General features: G+C 43.3%; 1 protein-coding gene across 2 annotated transcripts in view; it reads left to right on the top strand.

The window, feature by feature from the left end:
* The first annotated feature begins 212 nt into the window (after positions 1 to 212).
* The window catches only part of PPP1R8 (protein phosphatase 1 regulatory subunit 8), a 35,651-nt gene continuing 22,386 nt past the window's right edge, over positions 213 to 13,477 (top strand). Inside the window, exons 1-9 of one of the 2 annotated variants that reach the window (XM_063419010.1) lie at positions 213 to 389; positions 4,054 to 4,123; positions 5,901 to 6,000; positions 7,744 to 7,881; positions 8,751 to 8,794; positions 10,556 to 10,661; positions 11,056 to 11,128; positions 11,287 to 11,369; positions 11,851 to 13,287. In XM_063419010.1, coding sequence (XP_063275080.1) covers positions 278 to 389; positions 4,054 to 4,123; positions 5,901 to 6,000; positions 7,744 to 7,881; positions 8,751 to 8,794; positions 10,556 to 10,661; positions 11,056 to 11,128; positions 11,287 to 11,369; positions 11,851 to 11,940 — 816 coding nt within the window. In that variant the 5' untranslated portion in view covers positions 213 to 277 and the 3' untranslated portion in view covers positions 11,941 to 13,287. Of the gene's footprint in view, positions 390 to 4,053; positions 4,124 to 5,900; positions 6,001 to 7,743; positions 7,882 to 8,750; positions 8,795 to 10,555; positions 10,662 to 11,055; positions 11,129 to 11,286; positions 11,370 to 11,850; positions 13,288 to 13,477 lie in introns of those variants that run through there. The other variant, XM_063419011.1, reaches the window with a different exon arrangement.

Raw genomic sequence — 13,477 nt, 5'->3', positions numbered from 1 at the left:
TCAAGTCACCCCTCTCTCCCCTCACTGCCCCTCTCTCCTCACTCCCCCTCACTGCCCCTCTCTCCCCTCACTGCCCCCTCTCCCCTCACTGCCCTCTCTCCCCTCACTGCCCCTCTCTCCCCTCACTGCCCTCTCTCCCCTCACTGTCCCTCTCTCCCCTCACCCCAGCCGCGCCCGCGTCGGCTCCCGCGCTCTGGCCCCGCCCCCGGCACGCAGGCGCGGCGGCCGCGCAGGCGCGGGGCGGGCGGGCGCTGTCAGCGCTCGCTCCGGCCCGGCCATGTCGTACGGGCCGCTGGACCCGCGCGGCCCCGGGGCGCCGCCGCCGCCCCGGGACTTCGGCGGCATCATCCAGACATGCAGCGGCAACGTGCAGCGCATTGCGCAGTACAGTGAGTGCGCGGCCGGGGAGGGACGGGGCGGCCCGGCCCGGCAGCGCCCCCGGGCCGGGAACGTGAGGGTGCGGCGGGAGCCGGGGTGGGCACAGCCTCCCCTGAGCGGCGCCCGGCAGGGCTGCCCGGGCCGGGCGGACCCGGGCTGGGCACACGGCATCACACGGTGATGCCCAGCCCGGCTGCAGGGCGGGGTGAGCGCTGTGGGCGCTCTCAGTGAGTGTCTGTCCCTGTCACCGAGCCTCCCCTTCCCCCGCGACACCGGCACCTCGGCCGGTCCGGCCGCTCGCTGGCATCGGGTGCCCTCGGTGAGGGGCTCAGGGTGCCCTCAGTGAGGGGCTCGGGGTGCCCTCAGTCAGGGGCTCCGGGTGCCCTCGGTGAGGGGCTCGGGGTGCCCTCGGTGAGGGGCTCGGGGTGCCCTCGGTGAGGGGCTCGGGGTGCCCTCGGTGAGGGGCTCCGGGTGCCCTCGGTGAGGGGCTCCGGGGGCAGCAGGAGCCCGAGGTGTCTCCGCGCTCGGGAGCAGCTGCTGTGCCGGGGATCTCGAATGGGGATGGGAAGGTGCGTCTTTGCCCCTCGCTGTGCTGGCAGTGTCCTGCTCCCGGACAGGATGTCCCTAAGGACACGGTGTTGCTCCTTCTTGGTCGAGTGGTTGTCGTTAGAGAAAGTTGTGGGTATTGTGTGATAATCACAGAAATGTCAGTACTGATTGCTGAAATGCTGCTCGTTAAAGCAGTCGCATCCAGGAGAGTCTTTGATGTAATCCTTCCTAAGGATTCCCGAGGATACAGCCTTTGCTAAAAAAGACATTAATTGTTCAAGTGCCCGTGCAAGTTTTTAAGGACAAGATCAGTTGAACGTGTTGGTTCATCAGTAAGCTGGTGACTTCTCTGATGATACAAAGCTATTTATGTTACTGAAGATGCTTTGCTCAGTCATGTTCATTTCTCCTTAGTGTAAGCATTGCTGAATTGTCTCAAAGTTTGCCAAATAACAAGGCTTGTTGAGGTATTTAAATTTTTTCCCCTTATTTTTTTCCTTTATACTCCTTTCTTCCTTGCACGGGATTTCTTTGAGCCTCCTGTTGTAAGCAGCTCAGCTTCTCTCTCTCATAGGACAAGCTTGTGCTGTCTCATGACCTGCAGCCATCCTATCTCCACGCGCTGCCTATCTCAAGTTAAACAAATAGCCTTACAGTTTTACCGAGGTGGGTGGGAACACACACAACATCTGACTTAATGTTATAGTAGTTAACTTTATTACACAGTATATAAAAGCTTTCCGTTCAAGCCTAAGATAAAAAGATACATTGAAGCCTTAGGGCTATCCTCATTTCTTCTTCCTCTATAAGGAAAAGAGCAGGCAAACAGTATGCACAGCTGAGTGTTATTCACTTCTTTGGGGAGTCTCTGTGGAGTGAACATTTCACACAAAATGTACAGAAAACCGGTGGCCTGAGCTGGCAAAACTGTTGTTTGCTCAGGTAATGTAGCAGACTTGAAGCTGGAGGAGAGATTGAAGTGTTTCAAGAAATCTTAGCTGTCAGGTAGTGAGTGTGGAAGGCTCTACAGCCTGAAATTAAAAGGCCTTGGAGATGGATAGCTGTTGACTTAGGAGTTCTGTGTGTTGGTGCATACCCACTGCCCAAAGAATAAAGAGCTCCTGCCTCTTCCTTTCCTTTCCCAGACACTTTATTCTCATTTTGTGTAGTCTGTGTGCGTTGCTGCTGGCTGAGATAAACTAAGCAAAGAGCACTGCTGACCCTGGCTCAGGGCAGGACAGAGCCTGGCCTGGAAATAGGACTGTGCAAGAATCTCCCCATGCAGACAGAAATAAGTCACAGAATGTCTGGACATTATGGCACAAAATGCTGTTTGCCAAGTCCTCGGCATCCGCACACAGAGTGCAGTCCTTGTGCCGTTTGTCACCAGCTTGACTGAATTTTTCTGACCTTCCTGTGTCTGACAGAGCTGTGAAATATGTGCAGTCTTGCTTGCTGGAAGCCAGGCTCAGTGTATGAGGAGTTGCCAACAAACTCCTCACTGTATAACCTGATAGAAATCTGAAATTCTAGGTGAGATTACATTTGATAGATGTAAAATCTAATTACTGGCTAATTACTGATTAACTCATATTGCAGCTTTAGCTGAGCTGCCCTTGTTATAAGCCATTGGACATCCCTTTAAAAGAAGTGGTCAGTGTAGGGATCTGATGCTTCTCCAGCAACACATTTAATCAGCTGCAGAGGCCCCAGGCTGAAAGCAGAAGTTCCACAGGAGGGTCTCTCTGATTTGAAAGAAACTCTTGTTAAACTCGTGGGATAATTCAGTTCAATTCAGTTGCCTGTGGAACTGTATTAAGGTGATCCTCCCTGGTCTTGCCTCTCCCTGCATGATGCAATAGCACAGATTTCATCATTGATTTGGGACAATCAATCTCTGTGCTGCTCTTGTAAGTGCTGAGCCCAGCACTTCAGTAATGATAAAAACTGTGCTGCTGCAGAATAAAGTGGATCAGCTTCTTGATCTGTCAGAGAGGAATTCTAAGGTAGAGGGAGTGAGGAGAGAAAATGTATTTGCTTTTCAGATAGGTTAATGGTTTGATGTGATTCATTGTGTGGTTTCATGGTCATGAGTGCCTACATAAAGAAAATAGTGGGAAAACATTGGAGATAAGGGGAAATGAGGTCAAAAATATCTCTCTGAGCTACGACGTGATTTCAGATTGACAAAGGCAAACCGTGAGGTGCACATTGCTATCTGTTGTTCTTGAAAGGTTATTTGTGCCAGTATTGTGAAAGATTTGGACTATCATGAGTAGAAAAATTCAGGTCTGGGGCCAGGGGAGCTTTGAAACTAAAAGCATCACTTGGCATTTTCTTTCTATTTTTTTTAAACAGAGCACTAATAATTTAAGTAACTTTAAAATAATGTAAAAGTGACAACACAGCGTAGTGAGGTTTTTCTGCAGCAGTGATAGCCTAAAATACTGAAATAGCAAGGCTGGTAGAAACAGCTCTGTTAGCTGGTCTAAAAAGGAAAAGGAGTGCACAAGCTCCCAGCTCCACTGACTTCTCTTCAGGGATATCTATGCCTCACTATCACTTTCTTGTCTGAAAGTTCTTTTTTTAGGCTGGATCATGTATAGGTGGGGATGTTTAAAATACACTTTGCATTTCACAGAATCCCAGAACAGCTGGATTTGGAAGGGACCTCTGGAGTTCATCTGGTCCAACCCTGCTAACCCAGGTTTCCCCTGAGCAGGTTGTGCAGGGTGACATCCAGGCAGGGTTTGAATATCTCCAGGGAAGGAGACTCCACAGCTTCTTGTGCAGCCTGTCCCAGCTCTGTCACCCTCTCAGCAAATGAATTTTTCATCATATTTAGATGGAACTTGCTGTGTTTCAGTTGTGGGTGTTGTCCTGTGTCCTGTCTCTGGACACCAGTGAGAAGAGGCTGGCCCCATCCTCTTGCCATCCACCCATAAGATACTTGTATATTGTTAAAGCAAATAATGTAAGTGTTGCCTTACTAGGTTAAGTCAGATATTGAAATAAATTTAGCTTTTAGCTTTCTTTCAGGGGAAGCTAAAAGAATACATTCAAGAAGGAATAAAATATTTTTGAACTTGTCTTACTAATTTGTTCTTGTTATCTCTTTATCTTTAGCTGCTCAAATAAAGAATTTGATGAGCCAGCTGGGAACCAAGCAGGATTCCAGCAAACTTCAGGAAAATTTGTGAGTATTAAATGAGCAAACATTGGCATAGATGTTCTTTCATTTCTGTCTGTGTTCTTAGAGATAATGGGTTACTTGCTTTGGGGTGATGCTTTATTAGATAAATTTAATACAGTCCTACAAACCCAGAATAACTAAGTAGTTTATTGGACAAATGAAGGTATTTCTGCAGGACTCTGGAGAAACCATTCAAAACTGCTGGGTAGGAACAGTTCTCTCTAAGTTTTTCTTCTATATAGTTTTTCTGTAGTTTCTTTTAGAAGCAGTAGTAGCTCAGCCATGCACTAGCATTCACTGTCCTCTGAGGAACAGTCATACTATCTTCCCTCATGGTTCGGAAGAAATGAGTGCCATAGCAGGTATTTGGTGCTCCCATTACACCAGTAACAAAAAACAGTCAGGGAGCCCCATAACTGGTGAAAAAGTAGCTTGTAGTACAGATGGATTTAGGCAGTAGAAAGATTAGCAATCATATCTGGCAGACAAAATGTCATATGTAATTTCAGAAGAAGAATATGCCAGTGGGGGATAATGTGGAAGATATTTAAACTGGTGTAGTTCAAACTGACCCCTGGAGAGACTGTACAGGGGCTCTCTGTGTCTGTGCATCTTTTACAAACTCGTGGGGAACATAAATATGTTTCCACATTATGGAAAGAATAATTCTGGTCATCAAAGAAAACTTGAAACTACATTCTTCCACTCTCTCTTTATGTGACAGTACCTTGAATCCCTGAATGCACGATTATCCTGGTTTTTATAATAGTGATTTTTGGCTAAGTTCATGACTTGTGGTGGAAGATACACATACGACATTTGAAGGATGAGCTCAGGGTCCAATGGGAGAAAAAGGGATTTGTTTCCTTGAGCTGCTCAGTTGACTCAATCTCTGTTTAATCAGTAGATTAAAGAATTAATCACTGGTGACCAAACAAATGCCTTCCCATTTAATGTGAGTGCATAATCTCTCCTCTTTGGGGTGAGAGTGGCTGCACCCCACAAATTGTCAGCTGCCGTATGAACTTGCCAAAATGCATGTATGGTTTGTTTAATTCACATATACACCATATAAAATAATGGAGCCTTGATTTGTGTGTCCATTGGGCCAAGTAAGTGACTTTCACTTTAACATCTTGTACCCACTGAATGCAAAAGAAATTGCTTCTGGTTTTAGTATTTTTTCCTCCTAGTTTACAGTGTGGGTTTTATGTAATAGTATTAGATTCTTCACAAAAATAGCTCCATATTGCAATGTTGTTGGAAAACATAAAGGCTCAAGGGAAAGCCTTGCAATTCCTGAAGTAGAAGCTGGATTGTTCTTCTTTCTGACCACTGTTTTTCACAAAAATGAAGAATTTAATATCAGAATTCCTGAACTTCTATCAAATTATATTTAACCAATAGAATTAGTGGTTGTCAAGTGAAGAGTTAGTTACTAATTGGTGCCATAAGGAATTCACCCTAAAAGAGGGATTATGTTCACTGAATCAAGTTGTTTCTCTCTTATGCCATTGGAGGAAAAGACATTTTTACGCTCCTGAATTATACTAGTTAGCAGGGAGCAGAGAAATTATTTGAATCTTTTTTTAAAAATGTAGTTCAGAGTCAAGTTGATGTTAAAACATAAAGTACAACTCTGATCCTTTAGGTTGAAAAAAACCTGCTGTAAAGCTGTGTGATCTCAGAGCCCTACTTAGTCATTATTCTGGATGCTGGAATGCTCAGTGGCTGCTTTTTAGGTACATCTTGTGTAACAGCTTTGGAATTTGTGTTTCAGACAACAGCTGCAGCACTCTGCAAACCGCCTTGCCAAAGAGACCAATGAATACCTGAAGGAGTTGGGGTCTCTGCCACTTCCCCTGTCTGCCTCTGAACAGGTAGGCAGGCAGGACTTGCTGGACATTATTTCTACATCACTCATTTCATGAAACTAAGGTAGACACAACATCACAAAACCTGAACTGGCACAGCTGAAGAGGCAACAAAGGATGATGGTGGTGCAGAGAAACTCTTTAAGCTGGCTGTATCCTGGCTGCTTATATGACACTGGGAAAACCACATTTCCCAGGGGGAAATAGGTGTAAAACCTTCCTGCATGAGAATAAGAGGCCCTAAATGTTTGGGGAGAACTCAGTATGCAATCCTGGTTTTCTGAGTTAATTTCTGAAAAATAATCTTGTTTGCAAAGTGCCTGGTGGTGCAAGGTAGTGTTTTAGGATAAGAATTCAGAGCAAACTGCCTGTCAGTGTGAAATGTGAGCATGCCAGAAAGCTTTCCCTTGCATGTGATTTATTACTGGTGGAGGGGAGGAAGCTGACTCACTTTGCTTATATTTGAATAAAGCAAAATACGATGAGGCAAAGATGATGATTTTCTCTTACCAAATAGTAGTTCCTGCTCCCTGTGGGACAGGGAAGGAGCAGTCCTCTGCTGCTAGTGTCGATTCGCTGCTGCCTGCTTTTGGGATTCTGTTGTAGGATGATCTGGGCATGTGGGTCAGCAGATGTTGTCTTGGTCTAATTCTGTATTTAAGGTTTTTATGCAGTTGGAATCATGGTTGTGCTGTGCTGGTTTGTTCAGCAAATATTTTTCAGTTAATCTTCTGTAGTGAACAAAATCCTGTCATGTGCATCTCACTGAATGCAGCCCAGGGAAAATTCAGTCAAAATCTCCAGAAGCTGGAATCATGCTCTGGCAGAAGGGTTGTTGCTTCCAGAGGCTTCAGATGGAAGCTTCAGTGTATTATGAGGCTGCTGTAGTGGCTTATTATAGCAAAAATATAATTGAAAATACTTATTTCCTTGAAATGATTGTTGAATTGGTACAAGCTCATTGCAGGATTACAGTCCTGGAAATCCCACAGTTTGAGCCAGCTGTTGCAAATCTCTCTATCAGAAAACGTAAGAACTGACCTAATGTTGTCCTTGGGACAAGCTCTCCCACAATTTCTTCTTTCCCATCACTGGACTGTCACAACACTCAAAGGAGATTTTTATTTACATTTATTCTTTTTTTTTTTTTTTTTTTTTATTTAGCCTCCTGTGGAAGCTAAATAAATTGTCATTGTAAAATGAGAATTATTGCAACTAATGTATTTGGAGAAAAGATAAACGGAAATGGTTATCAGGACTAAAGATGTTATCTGATCTAATAACAACAGGCTTGTAGTGTGGCATGGTTGGGAGAGACAGCTTAGGAGACTGGGACAGAGGGTGTTTTCGTTAGTTGGAAGTGTGGAGCTTCCTGTATTTATGAGAAAGTTTAAGTATTATGGGGTTGACTAAGTGAAGGAATGGAGGGAAAAGGCATTGTAGGTAACTGAAAGGTGTGTAGTTAAATGTGGTGAGTTACTGGAATGTGATTAGAACAAAACTAATGGTGTAGCTCAGACTTTAAACTAGATTGAAAACTGTCCTGCAGCTGGCAAGGCATGGAGCATTGCTTTAAGGAATTAAAACACGGTGGGCTTTTTGTTCTATCCAATGCCCCAGACCACTGGCACCAAAAGATCACTGAATGCCAGCATCCATTGTTGTTGTCATGATGGTTTTTAAGAGTCTGACAGTCACTTTATAATGAATGGGAGTATCTAAACTCTTGTTTGTGTTTCGATTCTTCAGCGCCAACAGAGGCTTCAGAAAGAACGATTAATGAATGACTTCTCCACGGCCTTAAATAATTTCCAGGCAGTCCAGAGGCGAGTGTCAGAGAAGGAAAAAGAGACTGTAGCAAGGGCAAGAGCTGGCTCCCGTATTTCTGTAAGTATTTATGGGAATTTTGGAGTGATATAATGAACTATGAGTCTTCTGAGAGATCTTGTACTCGCCTTCCAACGTCATACCTTTCTACTGACACCTTACTGAGTGAAGCTGAGGCCTTGGTGCAGTAGTTTTCCATTCCTGGTGTTGGAATTAATCTCCATTTGAGTCTGCTCCAGTGTCAGTGTAGAGGAGGGAAGAAATCCTGGTAGTTGCAAATGTTGCAGAAGATGAAGTCAAAGCATAGTGAACAGCAAAGTATTGCAGGCTACTCTTCACTTCATGTCAGCCCTATGCTCTAAAATTTAAGACTCAGATGGAAGCTTACCACACCTTAAATTACATCTCAAATCTCACACTGTGTTGCTTTATATTCTTATAATTTCTGTCCTGCTAATATCTCCAATGTATGTTCACTGTTATGTTTTGACAAACCCTCATGGCTATTAGAATTCATAATGAAATGGCCAGTGAAAGCATTTCTCTCCTCTTGCCTCAGAGCTTTCTGCTAGCTCTGCATTCTTAATTTCTGCAAGGGATCACTTTTGTCCATTGAATTATGCTCTAAAGTTTTTGCTTCATGTTGAGAAAGGAGGTTACAAACTTTGACAGCTGATCCAAGGACATGGACTGGCTGCTTTTGATCATTCAGTTGCCTCTGATTTGCAGAGACAATCTGAATCGAAAAATCTAAAGGTGAAGCTAAAACTGATCTTACATATCCTGAGTTAAATCTGAAAGCTACAGTGACAGTGGCATTTTCCAGGAACTCTCAGGACAGTATGTGCCTTGGTCCTCAAGATGCTGCTGGTGATTTTGTGCATGGTGCTGGTAGTCTGTGAGAGTAGTGACTCATTTATCTCTTCCAGGCTGATGAGCGATTCAGAGAAGAACAGCTTGTTTCATTTGATAGGTAATAACTTCTTGTACTCTTGAGGTTTTCACTGCATATAACTAAAGTTTTTATGGTGTGATATATTACTGTAACTTGGGCCAGGCTCTGCTGGCTGAATGCAAAGCAAAAAGAGTTGAAAAGCAACTATTACAGCACACGCAATATACTATGTAAAAAACTGCATATGACAGTATTTTATCCTCCTTAAGTACAGAACATGTGATTACTACCCTGAGGGGAATAGCAGTGCCCTTAGGATGTGGCCTGGTGTTCTGGCCTGTAAACACAAGATTTCCAGAGAGGATTTCACTCACTGTGACTCTTTCCACAGAGAGCTGCATATTTATATTATGGGTTTGGATCTTCTTTAGCAGCCCAGTTGGAGCTAATAGCAGATGAGGCTGCCTAAAATTCAGAAGTCCTGGATGTTGTGCACTGGCAAACTAACCCTGGAATGTGCACAAGACAGCAGTACTGTCACCTGTCAGATATTTGTACTGCTTCTGCAGTAACAGTGTGCCTGTGTGGTAGATGGCTTTGTAAAATGTTATATCAGCTCTGCAGTGTGGTCAAGAGAGCCTGAGCCTCTCCAGAAGTATCTGTGATTAATGTGTCAACTGGGCTGAAATCTGTTGGCCGTGTCTGTATAAATCCTTTGGCTTTGTGAATCAAGAGACCTCGCTTACCTCTCATCCTCCCTCTGCAAGCTGCCCTTCTCCTGCTCAGCTGCTTGGTGTGTGTCCCTTGTCAGCCCTGTGCTTTCCCTCTGAGCCAGGGTGAAACCCCAGGTCCTGCAGGTGCTGGGATGGGTTAAAGGCCTTTCACACTGAAGCAGTGGGACCCAGAGATAAGAGATGATGGCACACAGCAGCTATTCCACATTCAAAGCTGTTCTTGTGTGCTATGTGTCAGAAACTTCTGCTTGTGAGATCTGCAAACCCTGTGGTCATCTCAGAGCTGAATTACTTTAATGGTCGGCTGTGTCTGACCTGTTCATGTAGTTTATTTTCATTTTTGAGCCACTTTTAAGACTTTAAAATTTACTATTTAGTGTTGTACACTGGGCTGGTACAATGTTTTCTGGCAGACTTCTCTATTGAAAAGATGGAGATGTTGCCTTGAAGAACATTCTAAGCTGAACATAGAGGTGGCCTTGTGTTATAGATGCTGGCTGCACTCTAATTGATGTAATTTCTGCAGCAGTTGTGAAGAACCAGCTCATCAGGAGAGAGGTAGACTGGGATGCAGACTTACTTGAGTTATAATATCTCTTTTGGTGTGTAATTTAATGTGAAGTTCCTACTAGACTAATGAATTGAAATACTTAAGCACTTAAGAATCTTTGAATCCAGATGCTTTTCAGGTGTTCTGTTCTGTTAATGTGCTTGCAGGCTGCTCTCTATCAGAGCTTTCACCCTGATTTCTCCCATTTAGAAGGATGGTAAGAAGCAAGGAAGGTACAAGTATTTTTTAGAAAAAGCAGAACTGAAATAGGCAGGTTTCTTCTATATTGCTGTAGATAACTTTTACATTCTAGAACAGAGTGTGCTATGCATGTAACTGCTTTTCAGTGTCTTCATGCTGCCTGATCTGTCCCTTTCTTCAATTGTTCCAATTTGTGACTTGTCACAAATCGATCCTGTCCTTGTACACAATGACAGGGCCAAGAATCTGGGGGTTGCTCTGTAGGAAACTCTTCAACTTGAACTCATTTTGCCATAAAATGCAGCATGGAAGTGCCTGTAGTCAGAGAGAGACTGACTTTCCCTCTCTTTCCAGTGGTGAAGATTGGAATCAGATGCAGTCTCAGGAAGAAGATGTGGCAATAACTGAACAAGACCTTGAACTCATTAAAGAAAGAGAAACTGCAATCAGGCAATTAGAGGTGACCAGTCGATCAGTTAACAGTACTGGGAGATAAATCAAATGATTTATTAATTATTAATTAATGGGATGGGCTGAGGAGAGCTGATGGTGGAGTAATAGAGTTCCTCACAGAGAGGATTGATGCCAAGATAATCTCCCTGCTCCTGTTGAAGGAGATATGGCAGGAGCAACTCATGTTGCAGTGTTCATAATGTGCTAATTGCTGGTGTGATTAAACAAATATTCAGTAGCTGGAGTATTTTAGGCTCCATATAACATCAAGTCACCTCAGTCAGTGAATGCTGGTGTCTGTTCTTATCCTTTGAGTGATGGTCAGAAGAAGTACTAAGAGTGAGGATTAGAAAATATTGTACCCAGTGTTGGTTGTAACTTGTTAAAATTGTTGTCTTCAGGCAGACATTTTGGATGTCAATCAGATATTTAAGGATTTAGCCATGATGATTCATGACCAAGGAGATATGATTGGTAAGTGCATTTGGATAGTAATAAGTTTTTTCTTCTTTTGCCTACATAGATTAAATTTTTCAATGTTTTGCATTAAAAGTACTGTATTTTTAGCTATAATTTTTAAAAAACTGAAGCTCTGAAATATTTTGCAATGAGTTCTCCTGTTTTTTCCATAGATAGCATTGAGGCAAATGTGGAAAGTGCAGAAGTCCATGTGGAAAGAGCCAGTGAGCAGTTACAGAGAGCTGCCTATTATCAGGTAAATTCTGTGAGCCTGCTTGATTGTCATTGTATGGCTGAGCAGTAATGAAACAGGCAGAGCAAGACACTGAGGACTGCAACACACCAGACTAGTTACTAAAACCAGCTCATGCAAGCTGGCATTCATTCAAAATTGCCTGTAAGGAATATATAAAGCACTTTAATCAAAAATGTGGTGTTGTAGCTACAAAGGTTTGGCCTTCTCTGAGGCTTGTATTTTCCTTAAGAGAAGCAAAACCTGCCAGATTTTGACTTAACTGCATCTCTTAGACCACTGCACTCCTAAAACTGAAAACATTCATGTGTAGAATCATGTAGTTTAAAGGAACATGTAAAAGTGTTCAGACTACACTGGTTACTTCTCTCAAATAACTGTGGCTATCAAGTGCTCTTGTTCAGCCAGGTTAGTAACATGAATGGTAGCCTTGCTTTTTCCTCAAATGTTCCTGCTGTCAGTGGCTTTTTTCTTCTCTTATTAGAAGAAATCCCGTAAGAAGATCTGTATCCTGATTCTTGGCCTTGCTGTGACCTGTATAATCATAGTACTCATCATCTGGAGGACAAAATGAAATCTTCCCATGGAACCCAGTGTCACTGCTGAGATTTTTTTGTCAGAGCAAACAGGCTGACTAGTCTCGGAGATGAATTGACCACCCTGAGAGAGCACAAGTTGGAACTACTTTATTAATAGATATTAGCAACTAATGTGCAGGTAACTAGTATTTGGAATTAGTAAACCATGGAGACAGTATTTATGAGTTTATATACAAATTATATTGTTTTATGTAACTAAAATCTTGTGGGTTTGCTTTCTGTAATGTGTTATCCCCTGTCCCAGCTGTATGCTGAAGTGTGATCAGTAATTGGACATGTCTTGTTTTTGACAAGTCGCACAACTTCAACGTTATGTGTAGGTAACTCTGTTGGACTGGAATGAGAGTGACATTCAAAGACAGCCCACCACCAAATCACAGGATGTAAATCCAGCAGTTTCTAAAGTCTCCAGTATCTGCCCCATGGTTTTATTGTCTCCAAGTGGCTGTGGTTCTAGATTCTCCTGAAGGAAAGGATGTCGTCACAGATTTGAGAGGCAAGGAGGGTATGTGTGAATGATAATTTGAACCTCTACATGCTGGCCAGCTTAGCCTTGAGACTCATAACTGTGTTGTTTACTTTTTTGGGGTGTGGTTGGGGTTGTTTTTTCACTAAATGCATCACTTGAGGACAGAATGTTCTTTGACTTAGAATCTAACAGTGCAATCTTCTTAGACAAACTAGCTGGTCGCTTGCTAGTGGACAAATAAATCTCTTCCAATGCTGACTTAAGCACTAACTAGAAAAAGTTTAGCTGCTCACTCACATTGTTTTTAGAAGCTTCCAGGGGGGAAAAAGCACTTAAAAATGAGGAAGTGGGCACCTAAGTTTACAAGCTAGCAAGATTAGTGAAGAGGGTTAGCAGAAATCTGGATTCTGAAGAAGTGCTCTTGATGCTCACTTGTAGTGTTTGGGTAAATATTCTGTGTGGCTTGTGAACATTTGGTGTTTTCAGTTCTTTATGAAACAAAGTGCAGAAACTGGCTGAGTGAAGTGCTAGGATTTTCAGACTGAGGATGTGTGTGCAAATGAAAAAGATGGCTGGTTCCAGCTCATAGGGTTGGGCAGAACAAGCAGCCATTCCCCACTTCAATGTAGCTCTGAACTGAGATGCACTGAGGGAACAGTAATCTGTCCAATGCCCAGTGGGGGTGGTAAATGCAGCATACTGACCCATTTTGTATTTAATCCTTCTTCCATGTCTCGTCTATAATAAAGTAAACGTGAAAGCTGGGAAGGGAGCGTTCTCCCAATTGCACAGTGGTTTGCACTATTGCGCCATCATTCCATCAAATAATCATCAATAAACACTTTTAAAAGCCTCTGTCAGAGCTCATTTCTCTTGCAGTTTAGACATTGGCACAGGTGTGTTTGCAGTTCCCCCTCTAAGCAGAGTAGAGGACTTTATATCCACGTAGCAGTGTTTCCTGCAGCTTTAGTTCTGTGGTCCCTGATTTTTCAGAATTAAACCACCTGCAAACACAAAATTCATTTCATGAGAACATACACAAT

Source organism: Prinia subflava, chromosome 24, assembly GCF_021018805.1.
Source record: "Prinia subflava isolate CZ2003 ecotype Zambia chromosome 24, Cam_Psub_1.2, whole genome shotgun sequence".
Taxonomy (NCBI): Eukaryota; Metazoa; Chordata; class Aves; order Passeriformes; family Cisticolidae; genus Prinia; species Prinia subflava.
The sequence above is the reverse complement of the archived record's forward strand: the minus strand, read 5'-3'. Positions and strand labels throughout refer to the sequence as shown.